The 19822-nt window shown below is 41.6% G+C and overlaps 1 protein-coding gene across 1 annotated transcript in view; it reads right to left on the reverse strand.

Moving 5' to 3' along the window:
• The window catches only part of LOC115057948 (voltage-dependent R-type calcium channel subunit alpha-1E-like), a 46090-nt gene extending 30921 nt beyond the window's left edge, over window positions 1-15169 (reverse strand). Inside the window, exons 1-4 of the mRNA XM_029525209.1 lie at window positions 15016-15169; window positions 14658-14927; window positions 11331-11436; window positions 10645-10784 (exon numbers count right to left, since the gene is read on the reverse strand). Of these exons, the coding sequence (XP_029381069.1) occupies window positions 10645-10784; window positions 11331-11436; window positions 14658-14926 (515 nt within the window). The 5' untranslated portion in view covers window position 14927; window positions 15016-15169. The remainder of the gene's footprint in view (window positions 1-10644; window positions 10785-11330; window positions 11437-14657; window positions 14928-15015) is intronic.
• Window positions 15170-19822: the final 4653 nt, after the last annotated feature.

Genomic DNA, 19822 nt, shown 5'->3' on the forward strand with positions numbered 1-19822 from the left:
CTAGGCTAATGGACGTTAGCATTAGAGCTGGCCAGTTATCTTACACAAGCTAACGGCCCTGTTTCTTACCTTGCTCTACGTTTCTCGTCCCAAATTCACCGTCACCACCTTTAAAAAAATATTTGTATTTTGTACCCTTTATTTTCTTATTCCCTTTTCTTTTCCTTTCTGATCACCGGACTGATGCTGACTGGACATTTTCCTACCGAACTTCAGACAACAGAGAACAGGCTAGCATAGCAACAGTAACCAAGGGGGGCGGGGCTTAGCGAAGGATCGGTGGCCAAACCATTTGTTGGGGGGGTACAATTAGGTACAATTAGAAAGAAGACATTCAAATATTACATAATCTTTTACTAAAGTAGTTGTGTATTTTTACATGTCCCTTTTTCCTCCATAAAGAAATCATCTCAGTGGGTGATTCCTTTGCGGTTTTACTGGTCTAGTCTGTGGACGCGTCTTGTCTCCGGTCTGGTCTCGGTCCGTTCCTGGAGGGGTGCCGTCACCCGTCCCGTGTGGTTCGGCCTAGGTCCTGGGGGGGGCGCCGTATCTGCATTAGCCCAGTCCATCACTCGCAACCAATTAACTCCGTAGACACGTTCAGGTGCCCACACCGGGAATGGACCTTTACATACATACACATTACATACATACATTTACATTCATATTCAACATTACATACATTTAGGTTACAGTAAGTCATACAATCACCGTTACATTACATTTATACATGTATACATATTAACACCATCATCATCACTAACCCCGGGGTTATATTACATCATACATTCATATCGCCTACCCTAGCCGGGAACCGAACACTTCCCACCTAGGTGCGGGGCGGCAGCATTACCGCTGCGCCACAGCGCTGCTTGAGTTTGCGCTGACATTTGCACTACTTAACCAGTTCACATTTAAGTCACGTGACCTGACAGTGATGACGTAACACCCAGAGTGAGCTGCGATTGGCTCCAGCATCCCACGTGACCTCTTATTCTTCGCTTCGAGTCCACGCCTGTTGACTTGTTTATAATTTTTATGAGTAAATAAATACCATGCTTTGTTGCTAAATTTTTGTTGTGTATATGCTACAGTTTCACTGGTTGATCGATGAATGATAATTATGTATACCTATAGCCTATTTTATGGGCATGTCGTGCAAGAGATAACAGATAATGTGTAGGCTTTCAGGGAAAAAACATTTGAAGTGTTCAGTGAATGCATCATTGACTTTCCTATAAATCATGCCCTTACTTGGAACCAACCCAGGGCATAAACTAATTCCCAACCCAGTTTCCCAAAGGGCGGCAAGGATGAGCGTTTGTCATGTGAGTGTATGTTCTTTATGGTAAAATGGACAAACTTGTGTTCAACGAGTTCGTGAATTATGAAACATACGGACACTATCCGGTGGGTGTTTCCGAGGAGCAGAAATATGTCATTCGCAGGCGCTCTGCCCGTTTCCAAATGAACGGTAAGCAATAGTTACGTTATAGGTCAAAAATAATGTCATCAATCAGTCAGTCGAACATGCTAACCAGTTAGCTAGCAGTCCATTTCTAAGCGACTAACTAGTGTAAGTGATCCGGCAGTGAGGTTTACTTAACGTAGACTACTCTCGCACAGCTATGCTAGCTGGCATCCATTTACACAAAGATTGAGAATGAATGGCCAAACAAATGCATTCTCATTTTTTTATATATATAATAAATAACATGCCAGTAACCTACACATCGGCTTGTTCCATTTCGCTGTCCGTACACCCAGCTGTGTTTCTATTTGCGTTTCTTCCTGAAGTAAACACGGTAACATAGCACGACTCAGCACAGCAGTAAATCATCTTAAAGGGGAATAGGAACTTGGGGGGAACCGAATCGGTGAACACCCCGGCTCCTGCTGGTGAAGCTCCCGCGGTAAAGCGCGGTTTCTTCATGGGAGGCCTGCCGTCGGCTCCGCCTTTCAGCAGACACACGTCCAGGTGTCCGTTAATGGTGTCCGGGTTGAAGTCTTTGAAACAAACGGGACACTGCACCGCCTCCGGTGAGCTGGTCGTGTTTTGGTCCGCCATGTTGGTTCTCCCACGAAACGTGTGCGTCTGATCACGTGACCAAACGGCGACCGAGGCTCGGCGGGAGAAACGTGTCACTTTTAACGGTGTTTAAAATGAAGACTTACTTCTTTCTCCAGAGTTAAATATAATAATATAATTTTTTTTTTCAAAAAGTATGTCAAATCAACTTCTTTTGCTCTTCATTAAAACATTTAGATTTAACTCCAGTATGTGTCTGTGTGCACTTAAGTGCTACTTTTTTTTGTTCAAAAACATTTCTTAACCCTTTATTTTCTTATTCTCTTGTCTTTTCCTTTCTGATCATCAGACTTATGCTAACTGGACATTTACTTACCGAACTTCAGACAACAGAACAGTCTGGCACAGCAACAGTAACCAAGGGGGGCGGGGCTTAGCGAAGGATCGGTGGCCAAACCATTCCTATTTTTTTGTTGGTTTGTTTGTTGTTGTTTTTTTTTTGGGGGGGGGGGGGTTCAAACTTTGATGGGTGAGTTTGCCAGATAAAATAAATTAGCACCACCTAAGGTTGCCTTTTAGTTGCCTGCAAATGAAACTCAGATTGCTGCCAATGGCTGTTTCATGAGAGAATCGATTGTAAATGGCTTTGTGTGATTAATGAGACAGCATAAAGTCATATTTAAGGACAGCCCATTCAACATTTCATGTGGCATCTTTGTCAATTTCTTTTACATGCTGCCAAATCAACTATAGTTTGAGGATATCTAAAATATTATAGATACAATAAATGGGATATCCCATTTATTTGTATCCTAAATCTGAGGGCATCCTTTGAAATAAATAATCTTTCTTATTTGTTATGAAAATCATTAAGGCTGGAACAATAAACCTGCAGACATAAGAACTGCACTTTGGGATGATAATGCGTTGTTCCAATTTCTAGTTTTGATGTAATTCACAAAAAATGACAAGCAGGACAACTTCAAATTTCAAAGTGCAAACACTGATCTCATTCGTTTAGCAGAGCTATCAATAAATCAACAAGACAATAGAACGAATGGGGCAGCTGCATAGTCTTCTGATTTGGCTCTGCAACGATGCAGCCACCAGTTAATGCTCACAATGAAAATCTAATCTCTTCATCGGCGCTCTTTAAGTGAAACACTGTTGAGCCAGTTTGGTACAATACCGTGCACCAAACTGGCTCCGGAGAGGATGAATTCATTACATGCACAGAACGCAGCCTCTCCCACACACCTCCACCTACGCTCACTAAGAACACCACAAAAACTACAGTAATCAGCAGAATCACATTGCTCACATTTCAGCACAGCTCTGCATCTGGTAATGCACACTTGAATCAACATCGGCAGAATGCACCAACAAATAAATGGCTTTGAAGTGAATCACGAAAAACATAAATCATCCATCTGACAGCAACATTAATGATATTCTGGTGGATTGGGATTACTTTGAAAGAAACAAAAAAAAAAATTGGCATTTATTCACTGTTAGTCATAGAATAAATGGCTGGGTGTATGTTTTCCCAAAGAAAACCCACATGGGACTGTAGGCTATTGTTTATTCAGTTCAATTATACGAACAAAATTAGAAATGAGACCAAAGCAGCCAAATCCAGGCACACAAGACCTTTACATTTTACACTTAATTCCTAAATTAGTTTTGGGAGTTATCAACATGGATGGAAACACTTGGGACAATGTGACTAAAAGTTCTGAGTAGACAGGGCCTAACTGACGGGTTTCCATCCACTTGTGTAATATACACATTGCATGCGTAACGAATCCCAGCCGACATTGGCTGAAATGCCCCATAAATGCCCCAGATGTGGGAATCAAACCCAGAACTGTCTTTCTGTAAATCATTTGTTGTGAAGTGTGTTACACTCTTCGAATCATGTCAATCAGTTATATCTCATACACTATAGACTAAACAACCGTTTATTTGATTAAGTGGAATACCTTAATCATGCCAACCTGATGATTTGACCCCATCAACAATTTTATTTGTGTCCACTGGAATCACTTTTATTGTATTGTTAGTGTTTGCAGCTAAATTATGTATTATTTGAATGTGTCTTCTTAAGCAGTGCATTTATATAGCTTGTTCACATGGTACATATTCCTAAACAAAGGCATGTATTTACTGTAAGTGATGTGACTTGAGAAACATCTGTAAACAATGTTTAACCAGCCACAAACTTTGAATCTTAGTCCTGTTAAGTATGGCTAACGCACACTAACACAACACAGAAGAACCAGGGCAATGCAGTAGTGTTTGTGTTTGAGAGTAGAAGCACCCGTTGCTCTTTGGGTCTCTGGGTAACTAACAAACTCGCTGTGTCCTGTTCTGTGCACAAATGGGAACTCGGTCAAAACAAGGTAAATATGCATTACAGAAGATGGAAACTTTCTGCCCTGTGGCGTCCTTATGTCAGCTATGCCACACAAACACACACATTTAATGCTATGGACAAAAATTGCTTTAGCATGTGTAGACAGGCACACAAAAGCGAGACTGTTCTCTCTCTTTTATGTCTATCTTTGTGCCAGATGGCTAATGAATCACTCCCAACTCCCACCCAGTTGCATTATTCATCTTGTCTAAAAGCAACAATTTTAGCAAGGTGTCAGCGTTCGCAGGAGGGACAGTAGACTGTGGCAACAAGGGAAAGCTGATATCCTTCACAAAAGATGATGGGATACTGACACACACAAACAGACACGCAGGTATAATGTGCATCCAAAGTTAGGATCAATGTCATTTAGGTCTGACGAATGAGTTATCACAACTCCCCAAACAACACGAAGGCAGCTGCTTCACTGGTAACAATCTGTACACGTAGTCTCCTAAATGGAGTAACAGGCACACACGCACACACACTCTCAAGTCATTTGGGATACATTTGATTGCTAATCAAAGCATCAGATCCACCTGTGCCAATCTGTTTGCCGCAGGATATAATTGACCATTTTAGGAATCCCACTGAATTAAATTGCTTTGTGGATGACTTGTTCTAGCTGTGGTTCTTTTTGCTACACACTCTTCACTCAGATTAAGGATTTTAATTGAGCTCAGTGTCCCAGCAGATTCGCTTCTAGCAATTCATTAATATGAAATGGAATGAAAGCCGCCAGCGCTGGCCCAGTGGCCTCGATTTTATTCCCAACTGGCCACTTTGACACATGTGTGTTTTCTTTTAAGTCTGACTTACTTGTACTCCAGAGTGAGAGAGAGTCAGGGTGTGTGTGTGCGTTCGAGCATATGCGTATTTGAGAGAAGAGAGGAAAGCAGCATATGTGCTACCAGAAAATGTGTCAGATCGAAGGCAGAAAACCAGGTCGTCACACACCAATTCCAACTGTGGCTGGAGTTGATTGAGATGATCTCTCGGCTTTGTGCATTCTACTCACAAAGTGACACTATCAGTTGCATTAGAAACACTGAAGTCACTTGTTACATGAGTTCACTTGTTACATGAGTTCACAGCAGTTAAAGTGTACTCTTAAGTCTTAAAAGCTAGCCTCTGCTCTTTCTTTAATCTATCTCTTAATCTCAGTCATACGTTTATATAATTAACATTTCTAACTTCTCATCAATGCATTTTGGTCCCTAATGCAGAAAAAAAATAAACATAGATACATTTGACAACATTTGAGGTACAACAAGAGTAAATTTCATCCTTCGGTATTTTTACTAAAGTGTTTAAGACTGAAAGATTCTTCCATACTGGATTGTGAGAGGGTGGTTTAATCAAATTTGATTGACGGTGCTGGCAGACATAGGCAAACACCACCACAACTGTCACTGCATTTTGTTTCAAATGTTGTTGTATCCTGACTACCCTTAATATCTATTTTCAGCACAGCTCACTTTCTTTTGGCTTGAAAGGTGCAAGCAACACGTATAGCCATATTTTGGCAATTGTAAGTGCAACATACTGAACATATGGATTAACAGTGAAGTGAATGATCCAGCAACTGTGAGAAGTATATAAAAAAAAAAAATACAAATACATCACAGTAAACACTGTATTGTGTATGTCCAAAAATGGCTCACAGCTATAACAGTTATTTATGATATAGTGTGTGACCAGAATTATTCAGGTATTTTAGTAGGTCAAGTACCTACGTTATATTGCATACTGTTAGGTAGTTTGGTACAACGGTTACCAACTACCAAAGGCTCACAAAATAAATGTAAGGCCTTGTCAGACAACCAAAAAAAAAATTAAAAAAATCAGAGAGGAAAGATGAAAAGTCTTTTACTCTTTTGTTTGTGCATTATTATGTCAGTAGTTTAAGCTTTATCTACAACTGAATGTCTGTGTTGCTTCGAGTGAGAATATCTTACAGAAATGGAACTGTGCTGTTTTCTTATCAAACTAATGTTCTGAAAGTGCAACTCATCAAAGACTTGTGAGTAATGAGCTAGTCGAAAATGAGCTGGTTCCTCTGAATCAAACAGCGATTTCCTTCTTGTCACTATAATGAGACATTTCTTGAGAAACTGGAAGTGAAATGAGTTTGCCCCAGCCTGATGAGAGAATTTCAAAGTAGCCTTCTAAATCACCCCATGATGTTCAGAACAGATGATTAAAAGTGAGTGAACACCTTCATCCCGTAGGTTCTGCAGAAATCTGTCATCGGCACAGCTGTTCAGCACTGAGGCAAGCACTAACCGCTCTGTAAACGTGATGCTGATGTCCCTTTTATGTAAGAGGCAAAGAGAGAGAGACAGCGAAAGAGAAAGATATAAGAAGATACAGAGAAAAGGAAAGATGTGGGTGTCGGGTTGAAATGAGATGTCAGCATGCCGACAGCAATCTTCCCTGAATGCTGTACTGTACACTCGGCCATAAACAGTATACCAGAGCTGACAATACTTCATTTACTGAATCCAGGCTGATGTGGAACAAATCATCAATCTCTTTTTCCTTTTTGGTCTCTCTCTCCATCCTCCCTTTTCCCCCTTGAATACCCCTTCTTTTCTTCTACTTCTCTCTTTTCTTTCTTTCTTGCTTTTAGCACAACATCTCCAGCGCTGCATTCACATTTAATTTACAGGGGTCCTGGCGGCGAAACCGAGGCAGGTTTTAGATACAACTGCCAATCCACTTATCCACCCACCTATTGCTGACTGCAGAGTCTGCCTGTGTCATGGAAACGCATTTTCCTTCATTTATGGGTTGTGATTTCCAGAGGATGTATGTGGTGTGTAAATGTATATGCGTGTGGAGAAAATTGCATCAACAAAACAACAAGGAAGACCAGCCCATATGTTCAACCACTGCTAAGTGTGCAGCAACGATGTCAGACACGAGGTACAGCCTGTCGTGATTGGAAGTCTTTAAACTGCAGTATGGACATGCATGGAGAAATAATGATAAATGTCGACATAAGCAGAGTCACATGCATGAATGCGCCAACATAACTTGACAATCAGTGTTTGAAATTAATCATTTGGTTCAGCAGCCACCGCCTGGTAAACCAAAAATGAATGTCAAAATTAATTGCAGAATCAGTTGCTGAGCATTAATTTAAAACTTTTTTTTTTTCCACTCTCATACAATCAGTGAAGTTTGTAATTCATCATGGAGTTGAACCAAATTCAAAATTAAAACAGAGCAATGGGAAGCATACCCCTCTCTCTCATACACACATAAACACATGGGTGCTAGTGATGTGTCATTCGTTCATTTTGAACTAATCTTTTGTGTGACTCGGGAGTAACAAGTCATCTCAGTGGGTGATTCGTTCATTTTTCCCTGGTCCGCTCAGATTCATTCACCAACAGGTCTCTCTGCCTCATATTCTCTGTGCAGGAATAGCTGATTAGTTCACGACTCATAACTATGCGGTCTCTAGTCTGTGGGGGGGTCCGGTCTGTGGAAGGGTTTGGTCTCTGGGGGGGGGTCCGGTGGAGGGATCTCTGGAGGGGTCTGGTCTGGTCTAGTCTTTAGTCTCTGGGGAGACTAGATCCGGTCTGTGGATCCAGTCTCTGGGCGTGGTCTGGTCTACTCTCTAGCATCTGGGGGGGGGGGGGGTTCCAGTGTGTTATCAGATAATCCATATCATAATCCATCTACTATCTTTTCCGTGCTGTAGTCAGTCCCAGCCCATCACTCACACTATGGAACCTACTACCTAAATTTCAGGAGTAGCACCTTTTAGGTAACTTACAGACGTTGCAGGCTGTTTTTACAGCAACAAAGTAAGTAAATTTACTTGAGTACTGTACTTTTTGGGGGATACTTTTACTTTCACTCCGCTACGTTTGAAGGACAAATATTGTACTTGATGCTCTTGTTACTCGCTACTTTTGCACTGATAAAATAAATTCATGAAGCACTGCAACATTAATTAAATAGTGAGATAATTATATATACTTTTACATTTGATGAACTGGTATATTAATGAACTAATGACACATTTAAGTATTTATTTCCCATTTGAATTAATGAAATTTATGTAATTATTTAACCTAACCATAGGGTTAACCCCTAAAGATTTATTTATATATTTCATTCTGTCCCTTTTGAACCGTAAACAAGTCACCTCAGTGGTCTGGTCTTTTTTCCCTGGTCTGAGCACCACAGGCTCATTCGTTTCTATCTGCCGCATCTCAGTGTAGAAAGGAGTGATTCGCTGGAGGGGTCTGGTCTGATCTGGTCTAGACTCTCGTAATTGGTCCAGTCTGGTCTGGAGCAGTCTAGGAGCTGGGGGGGCACCATTCCTTGCTGTACCCCCGTCCACTACTTGTAACCAATCACCAAGTGCCCCTACTAGGATTCAAACCGCGCCCATCTTCTTGCGGGGCGACATCACTAACCACTACGCCACCATGCTGCTCAGGTCACCACATACATTTACATGCATGTTTCTTTTTGAATCAGCGAAACTGCACATCACAATCATGAATTAAGCTAAAAATGGCTGATTATGGCACACCACAAATCCAATACTTACTTTAGTCTGAGTTAATAATGCTTGTGACTGTTTCATAATGAAGCTGGGATAGCTGGACCTTAATGGTTATGGTGCTTTGTTGTTCTTTTGATTTGTCCCTAAAGATTTTAGGGTACCCAGCCATGGCTGGGATTCAGTAATATGAGTTTCTAATTTTGGATTTGTTTAGCCCAGAAGTCTCAACAAAAAAAAAAGTAGTTTTAATTCTAGTTGGCTTCCATCCACTATACTGGGCAATTGAGAAAGTTAAGCAAAAGTGACAAAATAAGAAAAAGAAAATAAACAAAGAACCTCCCGTTACACATTTCACTAGTGGCAAGGGCAAAGTACTGTAGTATAAACAATGCTGGCCAAAGTATACAGCTCCAGTATTTGAGTCAAAGTCAAATGTTAATCCAATAAAAGTGAAAAGTGCCAAGTTAAACTACAACTGAAGTTAAAGTACAGGAGTATTTGTTATTAAAAATACTTATGCATTCAAAGTACTTTTCATTGCAGTGCAAGGTGTCCTAAAACGGTACATTCAAAGAATCTGATGGAATTGATTTGAACTGAATTGAAATATTTAATAAGAAACAAATTCTATAGAAACAAACGTAAACTGACAAAAGGACCGAAACTGTGATTATCTTGTTCTTTTTTTTTCAAAGAAACCCGCCCCTGTTCAAAATCAAAATGCTAAATAAAGTAAGTTTTAATAGACCTCTTGGCTCAGTGACAAAACCTCTGTGAACTGAACTTAAAGCCAATGACGGAAAGTTTAATTTGGGCTAACAGTCCAAAAAGCGCAATTTTTCCTCTGCATTTCTCTCCTCTCCTCCTTTTACTCTACTGTTCTAACTGAAAGCATTTTTTGTTCGCCTTTAGGAAAATGATGGTTCTCAAAGTTCTGTGAAGTAATTCTCTCCCGTCTTGGACCGAAGCTGCACCCAGCAGCACTAAAAAGCCTTTCACAGGCAGCAGAGGGAGAGACAGGGCTGTGTTCAGCCTGAGAGACGGTTTTGGCATAGCCGGGAAGGTAGCCACAATGTCAAATCCAAATTTAAAATGACAATCATCATTCTGCTAGCTCTGTGAGTTTAAGCATGGAGTTCAGGTACAGCCGAAGGTTGACCAGAGAGAGCAGGAGCAGCTTCGTCTCCATTGCCTGATCAGCTGCCGAAGCTGCAGCTGATCACCTTTCCTCCTCCACTTGAATGTTAGCTGCAAGCTACATAGTAGCCTACAGGCTGCTCCAAATAAACACATGCTATTTTTATCAAAATTTATATCCACAGCATATGGCAAGATGCTAATAATTAGTCATTCAGTTAAAAAGGGAGAAAAACTCCATGGTCTTCCCCTCCACTGCCAAACTTGTGTACCGATTTAGTGCTACAGTTAGATTCTGGTCCATTAGTTTTTGTTTCTCAATATATTCTAAAAACGACAGTGAACAGGAAAACTAGAAATGATAAAAAAAAAAAAAAAAAAAAGCAATACTTCAAGCAATGTACTAATGCACCAATGTTCTAACACACACCAGCAGAGAACTGATATATTTTACTTCCTCAAACTTCGTGTTTAGTGAGAAGCGAATATGTGTAACACTGAAAATTGATGTCATGCACTCATGATATCACTCACCCACTGAGCACGACTATGAAGTCCATGACATTCCAGCCGTTCCTCAGGTAGGACCCTTTATGGAAAACAAAACCAAGGGCCACCAACTTGATCCCCGCCTCAAAGCAGAAGATCCCAATGAAGTATGGCTCTGTCTTCTCCTGCAGGGAACAGCAGAAAAAGCAGCAGCAGGTTAGTGAATTCTGTTGGGAGGAGCAGCTAAGCTGACAAAGTAATATCTCTCTAAACTTGGGGCAAACATTAAAGCCAATAACTAAACATCACCTACTGCACTCCTGTATTCATTTTATAAGCAATCAATGCTGCATGAACATCAGGGAGCAGAAATCACATTGGCACAATGTCATTATAGCTTATATATGGCGTGTAAAGTGATGGGAAAATGAGTTAGAACAATGTTTCAGATATACTCTGTCTTTTAAAAATGTTTTAATCCATTATTTTAAGCACTTGGAATAGAGTTTGTATATTAAATGTTCCCAAACCACTTCACATAAGTGCAAAGTATGAACCCTTGAAAGGTAGATTACCATTCGCGGATATCGAATTTGTGCACCTTTTACTTTTAAAATTTGTACTATTTGTCACACAGCAGAAGGACAGGTTGTTTTCTACCTACTTCCGTGGGTGCATTTCATGACACCATTTCTCAAAAATATATGTCTGTGTGATGAGGATGTCCTCACCAGTCTCTTTGCCATAGGAGTCTTGTCTTCTCCTGGGAGATGCTGCTCCAAAGCCAAAACGACACAGTTGGCAGTGATGGTGGCCAGGATCATGTACTCAAATGGTGTAAAGGCCATGAAGTTAGGGAAAGTACTTATCAAAAGTTAGAAGACCGCAAGGACACAAGTGTCACAGAAACACAATATTATGTAGAAAGCATGGAGACAGCTCAGAAAACATCCTGGCTGATGGCGACGAAAGCTGAGAGGATGTCACTGTTACTACGATAAAAATACAATATACATCACCACACAGTTTTATATTACAGTGCTGTAAAAAAAAACCAATATATTCACAGTTGAATAACCATTACGTTCAATAGATTGAGAGCAATAATAGTTTTCTATCCAGATGTGATATATGCCTTTCTTTTTGTTGGCCAAACGTGTCAAAATCTGTCTGTAGATGGTTCAGTAAAAAGAAGAAAAACATAGATCGATGAATGATTAAATGACACATGAATTATGGCAGGGCTCATATTCTCTGGTATTTGAAGCAATCTGTTAGAGAGATTGCAGTATCCATGGCAACCTGCTTTTAAAAGTGCTTTTCATGAAGAGAAAAAGAGCAGGTAAGGGAGGGAAAGAGAGCAACGTGTGCAAGTGAAGTCACCTTGGCCTGAATGGTGTAACTACACAAACTCAACGAAACTGCTGAACTGCTGTCACAGCCGACAGCAGAAACTACAGCAGACCAACAGTATGTGCTGTACGTCAATTTCCTCCCTCTCCTGGGACAAGCTGACGTCTTTCAAGTATCATCTCTTTGCTATTAAAAGAAAGCAAAGTCCCAGCTTGAACTCTGATTTTTTTTTTTTTGTGGATCACTGTACATCAGTTTTGGCATTTTGCACACAAATGGTTATATAAACAAAGTCACTGACTGTGACTGCCTATAGAAACAATGGAAGAAAATAATGATCACTTTTGATTTTGTATAATGTGAAAATATGAAGGTATATGAAGTTGAATGCTAGCAATAACATATTTTTAAAATGAATCACTTTAATGTCTCTCGAAAGAGACTGAAACATAATTTTATGAATCAAGTTATTTCTTGAATGGGATTGTTCACAGTTAATATCAGTACAACAATGAAAATAAACAACTTTTTTTTCACATTTTTACTTAAAAATTTAGCTCAACCCTTAAAAACCAAATCTGCCGATCCAAACTCTCATCTCTCTGCAAGAAACCTGTTGCTAATTTTGCATCCAAAATGATTTTCTTTTTGTGCCAACAATTGAATAAAATAAATGCCTGAATGCTTCTTGTGTTTCTCAGGAGTAATATTTGCCTCCACAGATTTTCAAAGCTGGAACATCTCAAGTCTATTCATTAAACTGTGTGCTGCGTGTAATAGTGACTATGTAGGCCTCAACACTTGTATGTGCTTTCGCTTCAGTCCCTTGAAGTTCCCATGAGGCAGCTGCTCCTTGTTATTAATTTCCCTGCCTTGAGTGGAATGGGGTCGCTGACTCACAGAGGACTGCTGACATGGGGGGGCCTTTGGGACCCACACTCACTCACGTTGACAAGTCTGCATTGTTGCCACTGAAAGTGGCTGAAAAGTGGGAAACAATTAATCATACACTTTCAGATTCATTTTCTGCCTTTTAACCAACCTATGGTGCCACATTCCCATTTGAAATGAAGCTGAGAGGAGGGTGACTAAAACAAAATGAAATGATATTTGGAATGTATGGAGTATGCTGGATAGGGTCATCACTAAACCACTAAATAAAGATTGGTGTGTTAAAATGTCTTGGTCTAAGCTACTGTCCAAATCCCAAAGACATTCATCTGACAAGGATATTTCTCTGGAAACAGAGAAAAGCAATAAAACTCAACAATGGAGAAGCTGTGACATTAAAATTTGTCCTTTTTTTTTTCTTTTTGCGAATTAATTTTCTATCAACTTATCGAAAATTCAATGACTAACTGGAGTTGAGTTCTCCAACATGATTTGCTGGTGAATGGAGGAACATTACTGTGTTCCAGTAACTTATGGTACTGACATTGGTCCACATTGGGCAACAGAAGCTTCAGTAAACACAATACTTGTAACTTGTTATAACTCCACAATGTGTTTGCGCAGCAACATTCATCAAAAACACATCACTGCTTTCGATTCAAGATAAGCTTGTTTTTCCATTTGCAATCTCAGAACATGAACACTATGTGCAAAAATCTGGGTGTCGCCAAGTCAATTCTCTGACATGTGTTGCTTTTACAGCCCACGATCCACCACAGTACTGCTGGCCAGCTCTCTCCCACATACCTCTGCCTCTATGATACCGACAGTCACATTACCGTGCTGCTGGTGGCCAGCTAGTCTTGACCACTAGCCCCACTCCCACACACTCACAGAGCTTGTGGTTAGGTAACAGAGGGAGACTGGCACGCTGCACTGAAGGGGGTGTAAGGCAGGAGGAGCAGTGGGTAGATATGGCAACCGAGTGATGCTGTTGAAATTATTATGCTATCAAAACATTTAAACATGCACAGGATCTATCAGAAAACAACTCCAAACACAAGTTGTATAAATAATTAATTTAGCTAAACACACAGCACTGGTGGATGGATCTTTGGCCTATGATGACTGAATATGATTGCACTTTATGCTTGTGTCACACGAACTTGCTGTGAATGATATCTTTGCTGATTATCTTGGTGCTGCAAAAGTTCAGGACAAAGAAACTGTTGGCTGCTGTTGGAGCAGGAGGCAGAAGGAACGCTGCCTGGTGGATCTGAACTGACACCTACTCATGGCCAGGTTCATATTCCAATGAGCACTAAGGCAGCAGAAATGTGCCTACATGCCTCCCCCACAGCAAGAGAGCTGCGTCTAATGATCACCACATGCTATCTTTCCATCTCCTGCCAGCAGCGGAGCACATGGAGGAGCCAACAAAGTTACTTAGCAGGATTACTAAGAGGTTACATTCAGGTTGTTTAGAGGGATTCATGGCAGAGCTGGTTCTCAATCTGGTGATTTAACTAGATACTAATACTAACTAGATAGGAATCAGGGAGAAGAGCAAAGAGAATGGGAAGGGTGAAGGTGACAGGAAGGACAATAAACTTAGGCAAAGTCATGCAAAACACACGGAGGGTGCACTTTGGGCACTTTTCTCACACGAACCGTCAATGGGAGTCAATGGGTGCTCACATGCCGCTGTCCGTGGTGCTGAATTGACAAAAGCCAATTCCACACTTCCTCCATCAGAGTCCCAGACCAGCCCAGACCAGGTCCCCCCAGCTCTCTGGGTTTCAATGGAAGGATATGGCCACTCAATGATCCTCCTTGCGTATTTCCTGATGATGTTGTCCTCTGCGAATATGAAGAGCGACCTGTTGACGGTGAGGCAGTTCTGCTGGTGGGGGACGGGGTTGTACAGAGCCATGGTCCGGGCCCGCTGCGCTTTAGCCTGCTTCATGGAAGCCGTCAGTCCCGCCGCCGCCTCCGAGGCGTCCTGGCCGTCCCCACCGCGCTCCAAGTCCCCATCCCCGGAGTCCACCGTGCCGGGAGCGGATTCGTCTCCGAACCGAGCCATTCTACAAAGAGATGAGGACACGGTCCGCTTTAGTGGTTTTACTACAGGAACGTGAGGTACGAAGAGGAAAAAAAAAAAAAAAGATCCACCTTCAATCCACTGGCAGCTTCTCGAGCAGCAAAGTCCCCCCCCAAAAGTTGCAAATTCCTATCACTCCATATCCAGAAGGAAAAAAAGCAGGGGGTGCAGGATTGTATCTTTCAGCTGACTCTTATTTTATGGAAAAGCATCCATTCATCTGACCGACTTTTCACAGACTGCACAGACTCAGCATCTCTGTTATCCCATCTGCTTCAGCTCTGGACAACTTTTAATGGGTGCGCGTCTGCAAACACAGCCAGCGGAGGAGAAAGGGGGGGGGGGGGGGGGGGGGGGGGGGGGGGGTGGGGGGGGGGGGGGGGGGGGGGGGGGGGGGGGGGGGGGGGGGGGGGGGGGGGGGGGGGTGGAGGGAAGGAACACAAAAACAAACAAACAAAAAAAGGATCCACCGAGTTCACACCTTGCAATAATCTACTAACATCCAAGCTTGTGTCGATATATCAACCCGGCAGCTTCGTGGAGAGAAACTATTGCGCGGTCGGTCGTCAGATGGAGAGAAGTCTTCGCAAACTTCATACATCTTCTCCACCCGGACGAAAGGAAGCTCTCATCTGTTTCATCTCCCTATAAAAACGAGCTCCTTCTCTAATCGGTCGACTGTGGAGCAGCAGAGTTGCTTGAATGGCTGCAGGTCTTACAATCTGATCACCTGCTGGGAAATTATCACGCAGTCAGGAGCGCACAGCCATTGGCAGCAGCCCCCCCCCCCCCCCACGGTAAAATTTCATGATGGCGATTTTCAAAGTTCATCTGAATGAAAGCTGGCAAAGAGGAGGGACATATATTTTGTTACCATAGCGATTACAGTTTGCTTAAAAAAAAAAAAAAAAAAAGCCATTTCCTGAAAAGAAAAAGGAAAACAGAGGGAGTCTATAGTCTATATACAGAAAGGTGTGTGGGCATGTGGCTCAAAAGCAATTATGTAAAGATGTTTGTGGGTGCTGTGGTAGGAGATGGGAAAAGACATTTGACACTAAATAGTAGAAGCAGAGAAGAGGCTCAGGTCAACGTCAAAGGTCAACAGGTGTGTGGATAAGGCAAGCAAGTCCAAGAAATAACCTCTCCATTGAAACGATTCCACCGATTACCAGTCAGACAGCATTGTTATATTTTCATTAATGGAGACAGACTTGTACTATTAAACATTTAAAAACTAGGCCATTGTGCTAATATTGGAGTAAAAGTCAGGAGTAAAAATAGAGCATGAAATAGATCTTAGGGCTGCTCCCTTTTTGAGGGAGAGAAGAAGAAAGCAGGGTCTTTTTCACACTCAGTGACACAAGTGAGACCTCATTAGGCAACTGGGCTCCCTCGTTCCATCTGCTGCTCTCCTCCCTTCTCCTTCCCCTCTGTTTCCTGAAGATGACCACTTCAGCCCCCACATGCATGCTATAATTCAAGTGGGTAATGCACGGGGTTTGCTTTTTGTCACAATAATAAAAAAAAATAAAAATAAAAATAAAAAAAATCAGCGAACAATCAGTCTACTGGTAATCCTGACAGAAATATCACAGGCTGGATGGTGACGGGCAGACTGCTGTGTTACCGGCAAAGCGCAGGTATCACAGACGGGCAGTGAGCGAGGGCTCAGACTGGGGATTGTGAAAGCAAGCCAAGAAAGGGTGACAAATTTAAGTTTGGTAAACAAAACAAAATCAGGGCAAGACAGGGTAAAAATGATTGAACAGGATCTATGAATAAGTCTCTAACAGGGCGGCAGAAAACTCAGCCATGACCGTTACCTTCTCTTCCTAATCTGCATTAAGCAGCCAGGCGTGTCACGTCATGCAAAGCAGGGAAGGAACACAAGTCTACACCAAGCATTTGAATGGAGACTGTAAAAATAGCAAAATAATTATAATAATTAGCATGCATTGTGCGTTTCCTAATAGTTAACAGTTAATACTGAAAGTATCTGTACAATAGATGAACATATCTCGACTTTCTACTTAAAAAAAAAAAAAAAGTAATGCACAAGTAGGCATCACAATAAACCATCTATTTCTATGTTGCCCAACAAAAATATTTGTCCATCTCTGCAAACAGTACATATCTGTGCGTGCGTCTCTATCCCTTTCTTTGCTGTTGTTTCCATAGCGACATAGCTCTCTTGAATTCCTGCTCTGTTTTTTTTTTTTTTTTTTTTTTTTTATAGCTGCCAACAAAAGCCATGTTGCACAATAGAGCAACCTCTTCCTACAGAAATCTGTTTCTCCTGACACACACACAAACAGAGGCACACACACACCTTTCCCTCCCTTCCTCCCCTTGATCAAGGTCATTGGACGTCCACAAGGAGGAAACTGACAGACTACAGTGCAGCGGAACAGCTACATGGATGATCTGTTGTGCTGCACAGATGGGCAGATGTATGCTAATTTGAGAGTGTTTGGAATTTGCTCTGCTTTGGCTCAAAGCCTACTCAAAAAACATCTGAAAATAGCTGTGTAAACTGTTGGAAACAATAGAGAGGCTCATATAAATTTGCCCGGGCCTAACCAAACTTTGGATTGAACAAAAAACATCATGATTAGCTGATAAAAGGTGCAAAAGTGGATTAGAAGCCCAGAAGTGTTTTTATGTCAAGATTCACAGCATGGGAAAAAAAAAAAAAGCAGAGAGGAAGATAGATGAAGCAGGGCTACAGGTGACACGCACCGTGAGTTGAAACGTTAATGGGTGTACTTTGTGGCAGGTCTCTGAAGAGCATTTATATAATTGCAGACAGGCTTTCACCCAACATTGAATGGAGTGGTTTTAGCATTTTATTTTTCTCTCTGTTCCCTAGCAACAGTCATCCTCTAGTACTGAGTTATGTCTGTTTGATTCAACCAATAACGGCTGCTTATGTCACTGCATATTGGCGTGACATGGTGCCATTCAGTTCACCTGGAAACGCATGACATCCAAACCTGCACGTCGGTACCAAAGAGGCTCAAAATGATATGAACCTCAAGAGACGTTTAAGCATCACAACCCCCCCCCCCCCCTCAAAAAAAACAGTTCCATAATTATGAAGCTATAACTTAATCACTCGGTGTTTTTTCAGCGGCTCCACTTGCAGTATCATAAATATAATGAACATATTTGTCCTCAAAGCTAATTAGCACTTTTCAGGCAGGCTTCAATCTCCACATTGTACCATTAGGCTGTAAAGGCATTACACGCTACTTCCCTGCTGCTATTCTACTTTGAATCCGTAGCATCCCCTAATGGACAAATAACCACAATACACGTACAGTAGTGCTCTGCAATCAACGTGCTGTTCTACCTCTCTGTGCATCTTTCTCATTTGTGCTGCAACCGTTCATTCTGATGACACTTAAAGGCTGAAAAAAAAAAAAAAACATGCACATATTAGATGAGTGGTGCACATGTTTCTGTACATGTGAGAAAGAAAACTGAAATAGAGAGCAACAGTTAAGTGGACATGGAGTGGATGGTGGAGGTACAGCAGAGGATGGAGGAAGGGGAGGAGGAGGAGGGAAGGGCTTGTTGGCAGGTTGGGGGTTACGCTGATGGAGTGACACTCCACGTTCGAGTGGTGGGAAGCAGCTAATCAGAACGATGCGGCTCCGGAGTTCAAAAGTTCACTAACAAGCACACTCGGCTCTGCCATTAATAACGCTATCTAACGTCTGATTACGGTAAGCCAGAACCAACAATGTTACACAAAAAAGAAAGAAAAAAAAAAAAAAACCACAAAATGTCAAAATCAGCGGAGGAAAGCAGTGGGAATTGATTTGGTGATTCATTGGTGGAATCATAACAATACTGGCTAAAAAGACCTCTGCATATGTATTGCAAATATGGAGCACCTTTTGAAATAAGCACTTTGTAGCTAAGCAACAGAATAACAATAATAAGTGTTATACTTTATACTGTATAACACTCCTGCACTTTCAACACTCCCCTCAAACTACCAAAAAGTAGCATGACGGAACAAAAACGGTAAGTGTGTGGCTTCATTTTGTCGTGCACACGAGGTATGTGATGAACTCATGATGCTACATGGTGGCCACATGGAAGAAATTTAGTCATGTGCAGAGAAAGGTAAGAGAGAAGAAGACCAAGCCAACATGGATGTAGAAATGTATCTTTAAAACAGAAAAATGTTCATTAATGACTGTATTGTTTAGAACAAAGAGTCCATCTGATAAATGTAAGTTAAATATACACTGTCCTTTTACCTCTGTTTTGGTCTCCTCCTGTCACCTGGTCTCTGCCTGCTAGACGCCGTGTTCACCAGCTAGCTACTAACTCTATCTGCAGCATGACACTGGGCAGAGATGTAAACTAGCATCTGAAGATTAAATCCCGCTGGTTGAAGTGAAGAGGACTGAAACAATAGAGCCATGAGGCTGAGATGAAAATTTTAAAAAGTGAGCTGAAAGATGCCAAATTAGTTCATAAAGCTGCAGCGTCCTGCTGAGATCGGGTAATTCAATGACACGATGAAAGACACCGCATTCAGTCCTTTGATCAAAAATGAACTATAAGTTTAAGCTCATTGTATGTGATAACAGGTTTGGCACATCATAGCAGGAAACTGGTATGAACCGGGACCGGGCTAACATTACTGTTTACACCTGTGCTCCTTCTGCTACGACAAGCCAAAGTGTCCGCCCTGAATAAGATCTGCTAACCGAAATAATAAAATCAATACTACTGTTGTGGCAGTTTCAGCAGTTTGAAGAAAGAACTCCGTACACACTGAAGCATGTGGGCCTCCTTACCCCGGTGCTTTCATCCTCCTCCATGGAGATTTATCATCTTTACACGAACAATTTAAAAGGA

This window comes from Echeneis naucrates, chromosome 17 (genome assembly GCF_900963305.1).
Source record: "Echeneis naucrates chromosome 17, fEcheNa1.1, whole genome shotgun sequence".
Lineage (NCBI taxonomy): Eukaryota > Metazoa > Chordata > Actinopteri > Carangiformes > Echeneidae > Echeneis > Echeneis naucrates.